Source organism: Procambarus clarkii, chromosome 63 (assembly GCF_040958095.1).
Source record: "Procambarus clarkii isolate CNS0578487 chromosome 63, FALCON_Pclarkii_2.0, whole genome shotgun sequence".
In the NCBI taxonomy this organism is placed as follows: domain Eukaryota; kingdom Metazoa; phylum Arthropoda; class Malacostraca; order Decapoda; family Cambaridae; genus Procambarus; species Procambarus clarkii.
The window spans coordinates 16,445,092-16,463,200 of NC_091212.1; the positions used below are offsets into that span (position 1 = coordinate 16,445,092).

General features: G+C 44.4%; 1 protein-coding gene across 2 annotated transcripts in view; it reads left to right on the plus strand.

Moving 5' to 3' along the window:
• LOC123747528 (glycerophosphocholine cholinephosphodiesterase ENPP6) overlaps positions 1-17,194 on the plus strand; it is a 67,585-nt gene extending 50,391 nt beyond the window's left edge. For both annotated transcript variants that reach the window (XM_045729746.2, XM_045729747.2), the window contains exons 8-9: positions 11,213-11,341; positions 16,939-17,194. In XM_045729746.2, the coding sequence (XP_045585702.1) occupies positions 11,213-11,341; positions 16,939-17,177 (368 nt within the window). In that variant the 3' untranslated portion in view covers positions 17,178-17,194. The remainder of the gene's footprint in view (positions 1-11,212; positions 11,342-16,938) is intronic.
• The last annotated feature ends 915 nt before the right edge of the window (positions 17,195-18,109 follow it).

Sequence of the window (18,109 nt, forward strand, 5' to 3'; positions counted from 1 at the left end):
GGGACTAGCTGGGGCTTTTGTTGCCACTGTTTGGCCTTGGATAGGAAGTGGTATCGTTGCAAGGTATTGTGTAGCTTGTGTCCCATTAATCACAGCGGCCGGATCTGTTCCTCCTGGGGGCGTTGTGCTTTCACAGGGTTTTCTGGGGTTCAGCCTTAGCAGTTCTCTTGGTGGTTTAAGCAAAACAGTTAGCAATACCTTGCCTGGGATTCCCTTAGCAGTCAACCTAAGGGCCTTGGAAAACCCCATTGGGCTCATTGGACCTATGGACATTTGGGTTCCAACTCGCCCGGTGCGAGTTTGATGGTTGCTCTGTCTTCTTGTCTCAAGGCGACACACACTAGTTTAGCCTCCATCATGCTGCTTGCTGGGTCAATGACACCTTTGACCCGGAGTCTTGCAAGTCTTATTCTTTGCTCGTGCTCCAGATTACTCATTCTTCTGATATTGATATTCGGGTACTGGCAGTTTTTGCATTGCTTGCTAGATATTGGTTGGTGCAGCATGCTAGGTTGGTTGATCACCCTGATGCCACGAGGCTGCACCGTTTGGGTTATTGGGACCCGGACTTGAGAGTGTTAGTTGCTTCAACTTTGGTTTCATCCATGCTTCCAAGTCCTTCCCTGGTTTGTGTTGTTTGTCCTGCTTCCGGCTCCCAAACGTCTGAGGGTTTCGGAGTCAGGGTGGGGTTTAGAGGGTTTTGAGATTTGGGCGTCTTCGGGGACGTCCCCTTGCCAGTCGGCGACGGAGGCATTCAAGCTTGCTCCTCCTGCCGAGGCTTCCTGGTCTTACTAGCAGACTTTCTTCTTCTCAGACTTTCCCCTGGACTCTGCCTTTTCTGTGAGGGTAGAGGGTGTGGTGGACGGCTCTGCCCTGGGGCCTCTGCAGTGGGTTCCCGGGGCTGTTGGGGAAGCTTGCTTGTGGTTCTGGGGCTATTTGCCCCTGTTTGGGGTTTTGTGCCTTCTGGGTATATATTTTTCGTCCCACCTGCCGTCTGCTTTGTTTTCCCCTCATTTACTGTCGTGTTTTGGCTCCCTTGCGTCGGCAGCGACTTCTTTTGCTGTGGTGGCAAATTTATTTTCACAGGCGCTTTCCTGCCTGGTTGCCAGGGCAGTACTGCGGTTTGTTTATATGTGCTTAGGAGTGAGCGCTTGTGTTCTGGGGGCATGTTTATACCTCTGGCTGGAGTTTATTCTCCTTTATTAGCCGTGTCTGTTTTGTTCTTTCTTTTTGGGGCATTCTGCTCATTCTGTTCTTCTAGGAACGTTTGATTGTTGTTGTTTTTCACCCGATTTTGTGTTTTCTGTCTGTGTTTGAGGTCTGGGTCCTAGTTTTTAAACCCTGTGTCTATGCCCGTTTGCTCCGATTACTCCCACGGCCATTGGCCATCGGTTTTTCTTTCGCTTCTGGCTGTTTTAGTTAGGGGTTCTGTCTGGGTCTTGTGTTTGGTCCTTCCTTCTGTGGTGCGGTTCTACCAGCAAATGTGGTTTAGGCTCTTCCCAGGTTCGTTTCCAGGTTCCTTTGGGCTCTTCGGTTTTGATCCAGAGGTTTTTCTTCCTCTTGGGTTCCCCCTTAGGAGGTTCGGGTTGCCTTTGGTGGTTCTGGGTTCTGGGTTCTTCTTGGCTTGCAGACTGCACTTATTGGGTATTGGCTTCTGCTTGTCGAGGTGGGCCTCTGGTGCAGCTTTTGTGCTGGTGCCAAATTCCTCATGTCAGCTTTTTGCTTTTTTATTTTTTTCTCGGAACGGGCACCAGTCACTTTGCGCATTGCCCCATTGACGGGATGCTGGGGAAAGGCTTGCTCTGTTGGCCCACGCTTGGTCCCGCATTTCGTGGGCATTTCGGGTTGTGTCCTCCATCCTGTGGTTGTGTTGGGTGGCTTCTCCTCCTCTGTGGAGGTTCGGAACTGGCAGGGTGGGCATCTTCCCCTTCACTCCATCGAGTCCTCTTGTTCCAGTCCCCCTCCAGGACTGTGTGGTTCTTAGGTTGATTCTGGTTTTGTTCTGTCTGTACCGCTGGCTTCCTTCTGGATTACTCTGTCCCATTTCCGGCTTCTTTTGGGGCCGGGTTGTTGGGTGGTGTCTCTGACCCTTCAGGTTGCTTATTGGTATGTCCTATTTCCTCCGGGGTTCAGGTCCTGGTTTGTTTTCGTGATGGGGCGGTTTACTTCTTGTCTTCATTGCCTTTCTTTTGGCCTGCTTTTGGCACCTCACTTTTCTGTATCGTGTTGGACCATCTACATCTGCTTGGTATTCGGATGTTGGCCCACCTCAATGGTTGGTTGGTGTAGGCTCTTAGCTAGTCTGCTTGTCTGCTCGCTGGAGGGGTGGTTCTTTCTGGTTCACCAGGTTCAGATTTCTAGTGTACTGGCGGAAGTGCATCCCTCCCTCCCTTTGGTTGGCGATGTTTTCGCGTTTTTTATATTCAGCATAAAAACTGCCAGTTGGGTTGCCCAAACAGCGGCGCGGCAACGTGATGACGTTATGATCGATTGCTAATTTTCGTTTGGGGAATTCTGTCCACTCGTTCGGCTTTCAGTAGCAATATTTTCACCAGAATAGGGATATATTTTGGGGCACCTACCTTTCTGGGTGCCAGGCCCTGTCGATGGCAGACATAGAATGCTCCCAACTACAAGTTTTTTTATAGGTCATTGCTCCTCGTGCCTATCTGAGGGGGCCAGGTTCTGGCTCGTGGTCCCCGGTAGGCAAGAACACCATGCACTTTGATGCCAGAAATCTATTAGACACACATATCTGCCTGGATAGCTCCGGGGAGCCTCTGGGTCTCACCCAGGAAAAGGCGTTTCATTACATTCAACGCTTGTTTTTTATCAAAAATATAAAAATTACTATTTTAATGATGCAGAAAATTTTCCAAACATCTATATATATCTATATATATATATATATTGTGACGATAATCTCCTTCAAGAGATTGAGCCTGCTCTTCCCTCCAAAATTACGTCTTCACAATTATATAAAAAGACTATGGAAGAAATGTCCAACAACGACAACAACACCAGCACCAGCAAGGCTTGCCAGGGTGAGCAGAAACGTATGCAACCAGCCACCTGTTCGAACTCCAACCACCAAACTACCCGTTGATCGCTACGGCTCCGCTGATTGGTCGCCGGTCTGGCTGCACCTGCACTCGCCCCCAATACTACCTGATGTCTGGGGTCGCCCCAACATCAGTCCTCAGAATGTTCCGTGCTTTCGTAGCCAGCACTCCTCCCAGCTAGACGTTAGCGTGTACTGAGAGAGGTGGTGGCTTTAAGCCAATATTCCAGCACCTCCCACTTACCTTTGTGTTGCACTTCTTATTTTGCCTTAACGTAACTTTCATTGTGTCATTTAAGTATTCTTATTATTTTGATTCATTGATTTTATTATACATATTTGTTTGTGCATTATTTTCATGTTTTGATTTATTTAACGTAATTAAAATTTCATTGTTAAAGTTTACTTGTGTTTTGTGTGTCTTCTCCTTACCTTACCACAGACGAAGTTCCAGTTTTTCTATTTTTTTTTATAACTATGTGACGAGGCCATACCCCTAGCCTTAAACAGCCGAACACCAACGCGTTACCGTCACAAGTTATATGGGGGCCTGTCCTAGGAGCCTCACTCAGGTACTGGTGCCAAGTGGTAATTTATGGTAAGCGTATTTAACTTTGTTAACGTAGCTTTACTATTTTTCATTCAATTTCATTTTTTATAAGGTGCGGTGTATTGTGCATTACGAGAGTAACATATAGTGAAGGTGAGACAACTTTGGATTACGTGGTGACTGTAGGCCGCAGTCATACTCTTAATTGGTCATCTCTCCCTCCTTGTTATTACTCGTGTTTACCATCTATGTCCCTTGAATATTTCTCATTCTGACAGATCATCATATTGGTACCCTGGTACTGTGGTCTGCCCCGGGTCAAGAGTACCCAATCTTCTGCAATCTGACTGTAGGAGGACAAAGAGGGCCATAGTTCCTCTAGCTCGAACTTTAGTTGCTGAATTGGGACCTCAGCAGCAGTTCTCGTCACCAGTTGACACCTCGCACCCCTACACGTCAGTCAGAGATGATGATACATACAACGGTAGGGAATTAGCTTATTTTTTCAGAGCACAAAAGTTCGCTAATTCTGTAAGTATCATATTAAATTCAGTAGGAAAAACTTGCTTTATGTCCTATAGAGACTTGGCAAGGTATGCCTACATCCTTGGACTACCAATTTTACTTTTGAAGCATTTAACTGTTTCATTTGTTTTCGAAACTTTGTTTCATTTGTTAGTAGGATTTTCTTGCCCTTATTCTCTTACATGAGTACCGGGTACAAGATTTCCTGCGCCCTTGATTTAATTTAATCATTTAATATCTTTCACTTAACGTTAATTGTTAAAGATCACACAGGATAGGTACCAGTTGCCACGTTGTCCTGTTTCTGACATTTCATTATTGAACATTCGTGTACCTTTATTTGCTAATTTCACCATGTTTCGTCTCCAAACTTTCCGTGCAAATCCAGCAGATGAAATAGGGACTTTAAGTCGTGCCAAGAGGACTGAATTACAAACTCTTGCACATGAGTATCAACTAGAAGTTCCCTACCAAGCCAACAAAAATGACCTACACAACCTGTTGCTGGATTACTATTTAGAGCAAGGTAAGATAGACTCTGAAACTCACGAAACTTACTATATTGCAGATAAAACTGATTTGGCAACGCTGAAACTCAAACTAGAGCTGGCCAAGATTGAACGTGAGCAGCAAAGGGAAGCCCGCGAACAGCAAAGGGAAGCAGCTGACATACGAAGGGAAGAGATCGCCCTCAAGGAACGTGAGTTTGCAATGCTCCGTGAACGTGAACGCTTACAGCTTGAAACCAAACAACGCGAGTTGGAAATACAACGCGAACATGACAAGCAACAAGCGAATCTGGCTCTTGAGTGTCGTCAACGGGAATACACGTTGGAAACTTCACACCTCGCTCAACGCCAGCAAGCTACTGCCAATCTTCCCGTCAGTTTTAATATATCACGTGCAAGTAAGTTAATGCCATCCTTTGTAGAAGCAGAAGTTGATGTGTTCTTTACCACCTTTGAAACCCTTGCTAATCAACTCAGTTGGCCTGTCGACCAATGGGCCACACTTCTCAGAGTCCATCTTACAGGTAGAGCTGCAGTCACACTCAGTACTTTGGCGTCTGAGAATGACTACTACACTCTGAAACAAGCAGTGTTGGACGCCTACCTCCTCTCTACTGAAAGTTATAGAAGGAAATTCCGTGACCACCTGAAGGCAAGTACCACTACCTTCCTTGAGTTTGCTAACACGAAACGGAGGTATTTCATGAAATGGCTGGAAGCAGCACATGTCTCTACTTTTGCAGAACTCGTCAACCTGATGCTTGTTGAAGAATTCTTGAGACGTGTGCCGCCTCCTGTCCGCCTCTACTTAGCAGATAAAGAAGAAACCGACTACCTGAAGTGTGCTAAGTCGGCTGACACTTACAGCCTCATCCACCGGCTGACACCTGAACCATCCTCCAGTAAGAAGTCGTGGTACAGTTACGAGAAGGTGAGCCCCGATCAAGCTGGTTCACAACTGTACTGCAAGTATTGTAGACTCTATGGACATACCATAGACAAGTGTGGTAAGTCTCAATACAAGGGAACCACTGACCAACAACGACCCAAACCAACTCCTCCTAAGTCCGGTAAGCCTGTGATGAATGTTGGTGTTGATGTTAATGATCTTTCTCTTTTCAGTAACCACCTGTATACTGGAACTGTCTCTGCCAACGGTTCAAATCCGGAGGGACGTTTCAAATTGAAGATCTTGAGGGACACAGCGGCTCTACAATCGATCATCTTGAAGTCGGCTGTGCCCAACATAGTCTACACCGGGGAAACAGTCTTCATCACTGACCTCACTGCTACCACTCCATACCCTCTCGCCAGAGTCCACCTGGATTGTCCCTACGTGAACGGGGAAGTCCAAGTCGCCGTCAGGGAAAAGCCTTTTCCCATGCCTGGAGTGCAACTTCTCCTAGGCAACGACTTGGCAGAAGACCTGCAACCGACCAACCTGATCGTCATGGATAAACCCCAGGTGTGTAACTCTGTGCCAAGTAATCCTATTCTCGAGTATGTTCCAGCAGAGGTTCAAGAGAGTGATAAAGTTTCTCCTCCGGTTCTCGTGACCACCCGTGCACAAGCCGCACGTCCACAGCCAGCTGACTCTACTGCTACCGCTGTCCCTCAAGACCCTCAGAAACTACCCCCGCATCTGACCAAGTTGGAGTTCCGTAAGTTGCAGAGGGAAGATCTTACTTTAACACCATTGTTTTTCCAGGCTGAGACTCAACCCGACAGTATTCCTGGGTTCTTCCTAGAGAACGACTTGCTCTACCGCAGATATAGACCCAGTAAACTGAAGGAGGAGGACGATTGGGCCAACACCGAACAACTTGTGATTCCCACCAGCCTGCGGCCCACTATTCTACACCTGGCCCATGGAGCATTCTCCCACTACGGCTTCAACAAGACTTACCATGGGATTCGTCAAGACTACTACTGGCCAGGTATGGTAAACAACGTCAAACAGTACATAAAACAGTGTCATACATGTCAGATGGCAGGCAAACCGAACGTCTCCATTCCCAGAGCACCACTGATTCCCATACAGGTGCCTGCGGAACCTTTCCACAGACTCATAATAGACTGTGTTGGTCCTTTACCTCGGACCAGTTCAGGTAACGCCTACATCCTAACCATCCTGTGTCCTACCACCAGATTTCCCATAGCAGTTCCAGTGAAGAACATCACGGCTGCTACGGTTATCAAACATCTATTGAAGATCTTCACTCAATACGGATTTCCCAGGGAGATTCAAAGTGACTGTGGCACCAACTTCACCAGTGATCTCTTCAAAAGGACACTGGAGGAGTTCAACATCAAACAGGTATTGTCCAGCCCCTATCATCCTGCTTCACAGGGTTCTCTTGAACGTAGTCATCAGACCATCAAAGCACTCTTGAAAAAGTTTTGTAGTGAAACCTCAAAGGATTGGGATAAGCAGATTGACCTAATAATGTGTATTTTCAGAAGTCTCCCCAATGAGTCCCTAGGAGTATCTCCTTATGAGATGCTCTACGGCCGTAAGTGCCGTACTCCCCTTAAGGCTTTCAAAGACTCTCTCAGAGATGCCACCTTCAGTGAGCATCAGAATGTGCCCCAGTTTCTTCAAAACCTTCAGCACATTCTAGAGAGAGTCCACCGCTTTGCCCATGATAATCTATTGAAAGCCCAGGTGAGAATGAAGACTCATTACGACCAGACCAGCAAAGTAAGAAAATTCAAGCCGGGAGACTTCGTCCTTGCTTATTTCCCTATCCCAGGTTCACCTTTACAAAACAGATTTTCAGGACCCTACTGCGTCAAAGAGTGCAGGAATAATAATAATTATGTGATAGAGACTCCAGATAGGCGGCGGAAGACCCAGCTGTGCCACGTCAACCTCCTGAAGCAATATAATGGTACTCCTCCCACTGTCTTGATTAATTGTTCTACCTTCACAGAACCCTACCTCCACAGTGAGACCATCCCGGCTTCTTCTCCCGAAAGCACTGACAAGGAGTCGGCGCTTTCTAATTCCAAAATCCTTAATGATCTTCCCAAATGCTTTCAGGATAATAATCGTGCTCCTATGCCCTCTTCTAATTCCACTCTCACCTCGTCAGATAAGCCCTTCATCCTCCATGTCGACGCCAATGGTACCGACGTGGGTGGTGTCGTGATGCAGCAACGAGGCGAGAAGAATTCACCTGTCAGCGACTACTGCTACAAGGAACGACGGAACAATTGGCAAGGAGCTACTCTTCCTCATCCTGAAGCTTCAGCACTTCACTCCACACCTGAAAAGTGCTCGGTCCACCATCAATACGGACCACACCACCCTACACCTCCTGCAGCACGCCCACTTCTCATCTCAACGTCTTCTACTATGGGCTTGCTAACTGCAGAAATTCAACCTGGAGACACGCTATACCAAGAGTCTGACAACATCTTAGCCCATGATCTCTCCAGAGTTTATGAAGTAGAAGCAACTCCATCCATTACTCCACCACATAACGACGTACTTCTTCCAGAACCGCAGGCTTCGGGGGAGAGTTGTGACGATAATCTCCTTCAAGAGATTGAGCCTGCTCTTCCCTCCAAAATTACGTCTTCACAATTATATAAAAAGACTATGGAAGAAATGTCCAACAACGACAACAACACCAGCACCAGCAAGGCTTGCCAGGGTGAGCAGAAACGTATGCAACCAGCCACCTGTTCGAACTCCAACCACCAAACTACCCGTTGATCGCTACGGCTCCGCTGATTGGTCGCCGGTCTGGCTGCACCTGCACTCGCCCCCAATACTACCTGATGTCTGGGGTCGCCCCAACATCAGTCCTCAGAATGTTCCGTGCTTTCGTAGCCAGCACTCCTCCCAGCTAGACGTTAGCGTGTACTGAGAGAGGTGGTGGCTTTAAGCCAATATTCCAGCACCTCCCACTTACCTTTGTGTTGCACTTCTTATTTTGCCTTAACGTAACTTTCATTGTGTCATTTAAGTATTCTTATTATTTTGATTCATTGATTTTATTATACATATTTGTTTGTGCATTATTTTCATGTTTTGATTTATTTAACGTAATTAAAATTTCATTGTTAAAGTTTACTTGTGTTTTGTGTGTCTTCTCCTTACCTTACCACAGACGAAGTTCCAGTTTTTCTATTTTTTTTTATAACTATGTGACGAGGCCATACCCCTAGCCTTAAACAGCCGAACACCAACGCGTTACCGTCACAATATATATATATATATATATCTATATATATATATATATATATATATATATATATATATAATAATTTTGGTATATATTATTCAACCCACATTTGTACATACAATTTTAGCAATTGTTGTAAAATAAGTAATGGGTTTACAAATTATCAGTAGCCAGTATTGTTGGTTATAAACCAAAAGGACGCAAGTTTGATTGCTGTGGCAGGAGGAAGACGTTTGGGCAAGTTTTCCTTCGCCTAATACACATGTTCACTTAGCAGCAATACCTGGGAATTTGGCAACTGTTGTGGGTTGCATCCTTGGAACGATCGGTAGTAGATCTAGGGAACTTTGGTAGAGGCCTGCTCCCTCGCCGACAGCCCGACCATACACATCACTCGCCTTTCAAAGCTACAGTCAGTGACACCTAAAATGCGTATTGTTTTTTAAAGTCACTTTTTGTGTTTAATTATATTTACGGTGTCACAGTGTATGCAAATGAATGTTTCAGAGTACAGATGCATAAAAAAGAGGTGTAATGAAAATAGAATGTGCAATGGCTCTGAATATATGAATATTAATGAGCTTTCAACATTTCTCATTTTTTTCAGCATAATAAAAATATGAACATTTCTGTAAAATGTAATAAACATAACTTTCTAGTTGTTATGTTAGGTAATTTGTTGATCCAACTGTGATATTTTGGTTGATCCCCTGATGAGTTGGTTGGCCCCTCCTGCTACTTTGGTTGGTCCCCTGATGCATTGATTGGTCCCCCTGCTACTTTGGTTAGTCCTCTGATGCATTGGTTGGTCCCCCCCATGCCATTTTGGTTACTCCTCGGAGGAAATGACTGGTCCCCCTGATACTTTGGTTGGTCCCCTGATACTTTAGTTGCTCCAACCCCTGATATTTCGGTTGTTCCCATGATACATTGGTTGGCACCCCTGATGTTTTGGTTGGTACCCCTGATGCTTTGGTTGGTCCCCTGATACATTTATTGGTTCCCTGGTACATTGGCTGGTACCCCTAACAATTTTGGTTGGCCCCTGACAACTTTGGTTGATCCCCTGATACACTGGTTGGCCTCTGATAAGCTGCACGCACATTGGGCTCGTGTATTTCAAGAGTTTCGTCATGAAAGTTAAAAAAGAACGGTTACGGAAGTGATTTATGGAAGTTCCGAGGTCAGATGATGCATTATGGTCTCACCGGATCGTTTACTGCCAAGTGTAGATGATATTTAAAAATAAACTAAAAAAACTGAAAAAAATATTATGATAGATATCGTGAGGAGACATTCACATATGGGACTAATAGAACAAGAACCCGGCAATGTGATGTTATAGTGGCCAGAATACGCCTGGGATATAGACGTATCTGGCAGCTTTCTCAAAACCCAAATGTCGAGTACACAATGTGTCAACTTTGTGAAAGAGAAAACATGCACTCTCTTGAACATTATATTGTAGAATGTCCCATATTGACTGACTTTCGCCCTCCTGGGCTAAGGTATGCTGAACTGTGTAATTACTATATGAGTACTGGAACACCTGATGATATATTGGACTTGTACCCAAGATTAACCATGTAATGTATCAATTATACAATGCATGTATGTGATGTAACTATATAACCTGAGCTTGTAAAAGCACCTTCATCACCTTCAGTGATTAAGTGCTTAATTGCACACTAGTTTCTCTATCAGCTATCTCACCGTGTCAGAGTAAAAGAGACAAATGTATGTGAATGCATGTGTGTGTGTATATATGTATGTATATATGTATATGTACGTATATGTGTGTGTGTGTATGTATATGTATGTATATAAAGTATATGTGAAAGCTGATCAGAATTACATTTCACCTTTGTAAATGCACATTAATGACACTATGTAAAAGACACATCGAACACTTTATGTAAGACATACGTAAATCTGTGTATCTATGTATTTACGTATGTAGGTTAGCTTAGCATTTTAAAAGCACCGAATCACCTTCTGTGGTTGATTGTTCAATAAACCCCTGAACTATATGTTTAACACATCTTTAACCCTGTCCATGGAGGACAGAAGAAAATGTGTATATGCTGGTTAGCATTGTAAATGTGTGGCCACGTTTATGGTAGAAAATAACAATAATAAAAAAAAGTGTAGATGACACTCTTCAGCGTCATTTCAATGCTAGAGAGTTAACAGGCTTTCTGTCCCTGACAAATATAGACCCACAATTTATAACTTGAAGAATATGATGTTGTGTATGTTGTATATATGACACTTAAGCAATGCTAAACCAAAGACTCTAAAATTATGCCACAAGTTTCCCACAAGTGTAGCATAAGTGTGGCTGTCTCTAATGTATTTTGTTCCTTACTAACAGGACACTTCATCATGAGCTCCAAGTCGGATAAGCAACTTCCTCCAAGAGGTGACTTTGTCTACATTGGTGCTCATGGTTATGATCCAGAAAATCAAGACATGAAGGGAATATTCTTTGCTAAAGGTCCAGGTGCGTTGAAGGTTTTCATTTTTTTATCTGAAGATAAATCATGGCTTCTAGAAATTTATTACTTTTATTAAATTTTATGGAGTAATTTGTAATTTTTGATGTTCTTTCATGTTTTGTTCAATAAATGTAATAAGTTTAAATTTTATGTATATGTAAAAAAATTCTTCTATATTATAAGTAAACAATTGATTTTACTTCTGCATTATATGTAAACAATTACTTTTTGCTTTACATTATATTGTATATAGCAAGCTTTTCTTCTCGGAGGGGCACCTTGAGATCTCCAAGCTAACTAGCTGGTTACCTGACATACTTAAAACGAATAAAAGACACTCAACAACCTGAATGAATACTTTACATCAGAGTTCACACTAGAGAGATTAGCCAACATGCAGGCGATGAGTCACAATAACATGGCTAAATTACGTTGACCAGACCACACACTAGAAGGTGAATGGACGATGACGTTTCGGTCCGTCCTGGACCATTCTCAAGTCTCACAATCGACTTGAGAATGGTCCAGGACGGCCCGAAACGTCGTCGTCCCTTCACCTTCTAGTGTGTGGTCTGGTCAACATTAGCCAACATCGCAATACATACACAAATGTCTGAAATAGGTGAGGACAATTAAGGGATAATCCCATAACGTACAAAACAATCAGAAAAAACATTGACATATTAAAAGAATCTAAACGCCCAGGTGTGGATAGAATTCAATCCATAATCGTAGAGAAATAACCGAAGAACTCAGCCTACCATTGAACCTTTTGCTCAGAAATTCGGAAATCATCTGTTTTCTTAAATTGTAACTTTGTAAATGCCACCGACGTCTTCAAATATGGTAGAAAGAACTCAGCAGAAAACTACAGACCATTCAACCTAACCTCACATATATGCAAGATCAAGGAGAGAATCCTAGAGTTTGGAATCATTCACTATCACACAGTGCTCAATCTATTAAAATCAACACAGCATGGTTGTTAAAAATATATCCTACTTTACTAACCTGCTCATATTTTTTTTTAAATGATAACCAGCTATTCAGATGAAGGACTACCAGTAGACATAATATACATGGAATTCTCTGAAACTGTTAATAAGGTATCAAATGATTGACTGACAAAGCAATTGTAAGCACATGTGATAGAGGGTAAAAAAGATCAAACAATGATTAAAACATGGAAAGTAAAGGAGTCATCCTAATTGAAAATGAATCGAATGGGAAAAATGTGGTAAGTGATGTTCCACAAGGTTCCATCTTGAAACCAGCCCTTTTTGTCGCATACATTAAAATATTACTAACAATATTAATTAACACATCATTAGACTTGCAGATGATTCTAACATCTATGGTAAATGTTACAGCTTCACTTAACCTGTAACCGGGGTTCTTTTCATATTAAACGTTATAAGGTACTTTAATGCCTCTTCTTACTCGATCCAACCCCGAGTCATAGTTAAGTTATTAAGAACTGAAAGTAATAGTCCATCTCAAGTAAAAGGGGGTAAACAACACTAAACAGAACCATCATCAAGTATACTTCTTAAATATATATATACATACACATATGTACCAGTACATAACACAGCAGGTGTCACTTTTATACTTGATACTATAAAAGAACTATTGCATTCTTTCCCGACGAGTCCACTTCTATCTTCTATCGTACACCACTCAAGGTTCCCTCGTTGATTCCTGAGGTGAACTCGCATCACGCTGGCGAGATCACCTTTCTAAGTAAATCATGGGTCAGTCCTACACAATACCATCACAGTACCAAAACACCACTTCTACTCCAGCAACACGCTGGCCGGGGTCTCGAGCCGCGCGCTGGCCGGGGTCTCGAGCCGCGCGCTGGCCGGGGTCTCGAGCCGCGCGCTGGCCGGGGTCTCGAGCCGCGCGCTGGCCGGGGTCTCGAGCCGCGCGCTGGCCGGGGTCTCGAGCCGCGCGCTGGCCGGGGTCTCGAGCCGCGCGCTGGCCGGGGTCTCGAGCCGCGCGCTGGCCGGGGTCTCGAGCCGCGCGCTGGCCGGGGTCTCGAGCCGCGCGCTGGCCGGGGTCTCGAGCCGCGCGCTGGCCGTGGTCTCGAGCCGCGCGCTGGCCGGGGTCTCGAGCCGCGCGCTGGCCGGGGTCTCGAGCCGCGCGCTGGCCGGGGTCTCGAGCCGCGCGCTGGCCGGGGTCTCGAGCCGCGCGCTGGCCGGGGTCTCGAGCCGCGCGCTGGCCGGGGTCTCGAGCCGCGCGCTGGCCGGGGTCTCGAGCCGCGCGCTGGCCGGGGTCTCCAGCAACACGGTGGCAGGGGTCTCCAGCAACACGGTGGCAGGGGTCTCCAGCAACACGGTGGCAGGGGTCTCCAGCAACACGGTGGCAGGGGTCTCCAGCAACACGGTGGCAGGGGTCTCCAGCAACACGGTGGCAGGGGTCTCCAGCAACACGCTGGCAGGGGTCTCCAGCAACACGGTGGCAGGGGTCTCCAGCAACACGGTGGCAGGGGTCTCCAGCAACACGGTGGCAGGGGTCTCCAGCAACACGGTGGCAGGGGTCTCCAGCAACACGGTGGCAGGGGTCTCCAGCAACACGCTGGCAGGGGTCTCCAGCAACACGGTGGCAGGGGTCTCCAGCAACACGGTGGCAGGGGTCTCCAGCAACACGCTGGCAGGGGTCTCCAGCAACATGCTGGCAGGGGTCTCCAGTAACACGCTAGCAGTGGTCTCTAACATTCCCTCACCAACTAAACCAGTAACACACTTCCTTCATCACTCAAAGTGTTCCAAAACCTGTTTGCGCTGCCACCAAATATGTCGTTTCATTTAATTACACAGAATAGACTCTGACAAATAATAGCATATTAACATACTCTATTAGGTAAATACACTTCCAATACCCATAGACCACTTGACCTCCACGGTCACCACTTGCACTCGTAACTTCCGCCTGAGTCCCTAATACGGAATGATTACTACAACGCTCCACACCCGGTTAGTCTTTCATTCAATACTCACATGCTGCAGACTTAACTTGGTCACTAAGATCACATCAGGCTCTCGCATAGCTGTCTGCTACACTTCGCTGCTGCCACAAACGGAGACCCCGGAGGACTTGCCAGTTCCACTCGCACAACAAGACTGTCTCCAGTCAGCCAAGGCCTCAAACATTTTACCACACCTCTCAAGGAAGGTATATTCCGATTAACCTTATCTCTAGAAGCGGTAACCTTGTTCCTAGAAGCCTGAGGCCTCTTTCCAGGAATTTTTAGTTTGGCTAACAGCTGCGGTCTTAATCCCTTTGACCTTTCTTGGATATGTGATCCATAGTCTGTCTACTTAACATGTACTTCCAATCATCATTCGTTAAGTGTTGTAGTAATGATCCTCTAGCTAATAATCCCTACTAACTTGTGGATTACAACAGCAGGTGTCTCCGGCAACACACTGGCAAGCTTCCACACAGGCTTCAATTATAACAAGCCTTAACAAACAGACATTAATTCCATATCGTAACTTAATCTGGCCATCTTGGGACATGTCGGTCCCATCATCAATACATCACTAAGAATCGGACAAATCACAGTCTGCACCGACTTGGCCACTTGGTCTCACTGGAACACATCTTAAGTTAAGGACTGCCCTGGATGAACTGGTTCTTGTCGACCAAGGTACCACCCACATCACTTCTGAGGAGTAAAAGTTGATTAGTAAGAAAGAAACTACACAGGTGTCAGTTAGATCATAGCCATCCACAGGGAACAGAAAATGGTTCATGGTGCGCTCAACAGATGGCGTCGACCTTATCACACTAAACTAAGACACACAAACCTCCACACACTATGACATAGTACCCCACACTCCTCCATAACACTATGGCAGAGTACCCCTACACCTCTAGAACATTATTACAGAGTATCCAACATCCCTTCACACACTATGGCAGAGAACTTCACAGTCCTCCACAACACTATGGCAGAGTACTCCAAACTCCTCCAAACTCCTCCAAACACTAGAGCAGAACACCCCACACTCCTTCACACACTATGGCAGAGAACTTCACACTCCTCCACAACACCATGGCAGAATACCCCCACACTCCTCCACAACACTATGGCAGAGTACTCCACACTCCTCCACAACACTATGGCAGAGTACCCCCACACTCCTCCACAACACTATGGCAGAGTACTCCACACTCCTCCACAACATTATGGCAGAGTACCCCCACACTCCTCCACAACACTATGGCAGAGTACTCAACTCACCTCAACTACACTATTGCAGAGTACTCCACACACACTATGACAGAGATCCCCACACTCTTCCACAACACTATGGCAGAAAACCAAACGCTCCTCCACAACACTATGGCAGAGTACTCCACACATCTCCACACACTATGGCAGAGTACCCTACACTCCTCTCTAACACCATGGCAGAGTACCCCACACTCCAACACAACACAATGGCAGAGTACTCCACACACCTCCACAACACTGTAGCAGAGTATCCCATACTCTTTCTCAAAACTATGGCAGAGTACCCAACACTCCTCGACACCTTAAGATATGGGCAAAATACAACCATCGCATATTCCAAGTTTTGTGTCACAAAGGTTGTATTTCGTATTTCACTATCAATGTATTTAAAAGTAATTCTGAAATTGGAAAGTATAGCATAGGCTTCTCACACAATGTTCTTTATGTGGTCCTCGGGTGACGGTTTTCTATTTAGAACCTCACCTACATCTCTTTTTTATCAGACTTTGTTAAAGATTTTTCACAAAATTTGTAGGTTGTGTGTATTTTCTCCTCTTCCATATTCCATAACATGACATTTGTTCATATAAAATTCCATTTGTTAAATGGTGCTCCCATACACTTATTTTGTCCAGGTCTTCTTGAAGGTCATACCAATCATCTAAGTTTCTTGTCTTCCCCAGTATCTTAGCACCATCAGCAGACATGTTCATATAATACCTTATTCCATCTGGTAGGTCCTTTATGTAGACAATGAACATTACCGGTGCAAGAAGTGAACACTGTGGTACTCTGCTCCTGACACTTCTCCAGTCAGATACATTGCCTCTGATTACTGCTCTCATTTTTCTGTCAGAAAATTTTTCATCCATATCCGAAGCCTCCTTGTCACTCCTACAGTGTGTTCCAGGTTACAGAACAACGTCTTACGTGCAACTGTCTCAAAAGCCTTTTTTGTAGATCCAGGTAGATGCAGTCAACCCAACTATTTCTTTCCTGCAAAATCTTTGTGGCTCTATCATAGAAACAGTAAATTCGTTACACAGGATCTTCCAAATTGAAAACCAAATTGCCTGTCTGTTGTTATATCATTTTTCCCCAGGTGTTCTCCCCATTTGGTTTTATTTATTTTTTCTAGTATGTTGACTACTACACTTGCCAATGATATAGGTTTATAATTAGAGGGGGGTCTAATTATAGAGGGGAAAATACAATGTTAATCCCAAAGTGATCATTTTATGTCCCTATAATTCTAAAGTTGTTATAATCATTCTGCTAATGATTATAGCACCATTTCAGATAGTTAAACAATGTTTTATTATAATTAGTTCTTTAATTAAGTATTTCATTTTGCAGCTTTCAAGTGTGGGTGGATAATTGATCCCATCCACGTGGTTGATGTTTATCAAGTCCTGACCCACGTTCTGCACCTCACGCCGCAGCCTCACAATGGAACCTGGGACCGAGTCAAAAATATATTTGTGGACGGCAATGATGGCGTGGATGGCTGCAGTCGTGCCAGTTCCACTACCCTTGCCCCGTTTACAGTCCTTATGTTAGCTTCCATCTTATTCATTGCTTATGTCAGGCCATAATGAATCCCAGAGTCGATTTTTGTGTATTTTGCTGTAACCGCACCAATATGTAACTACCTGAAATCTCTAATTTAACAAACTGTGCTTTACGAAGAACACTCGCTTTAACTGCATCGCATGTCCGGCTTCTTGCATCATGATGTTCTATAGTAACCAGCAATTCATGTTTATTCATCTAAAACATGAACAGTGTTACTTTTAACGTCAGTTTGGACATGTTGCTTGTTGTTTGGACATGTTGCTTGTTGCTTGGACATGTTGCTTGTTGCTTGGACATGTTGCTGTGTAGTGTGTTGCAAAGACGTCCACACGGTCGGGGGCAGTGTGTGGACGACCCATGCTGTCACAGTCTCTGGAAATATATATATATATATATATATATATATATATATATATATATATATATATATATATATATATATATATATATATATATATATATATATATATATATATATATATATGTCGTACCTAGTAGCCAGAACGCACTTCTCAGCCTAATATGCAAGGCCCGATTTGCCTAATAAGCCAAGTTTTCATGAATTAATGTTTTTTTCGACTACCTAACCTACCGAACCTAACCTAACCTAACCTAACTTTTTCGGCTACCTAACCTAACCTAATCTATAAAGATAGGTTAGGTTAGGTAAGGTAGGGTTGGTTAGGTTCGGTCATATATCTACGTTAATTTTAACTCCAATTAAAAAAATTGACCTCATACATAATGAAATGGGTAGCTTTATCATTTCACAAGAAAAAAATTAGAGAAAATATATGAATTCAGGAAAACTTGGCTTATTAGGCAAATCGGACCTTGCATAATAGGCTGAGAAGTGCGTTCTGGCTACTAGGTACGACATATACTTTACACATAACGATCAAAACATAAGAGACCCGAATGAAGTCATATACATCTTTTAAACAACAACAAC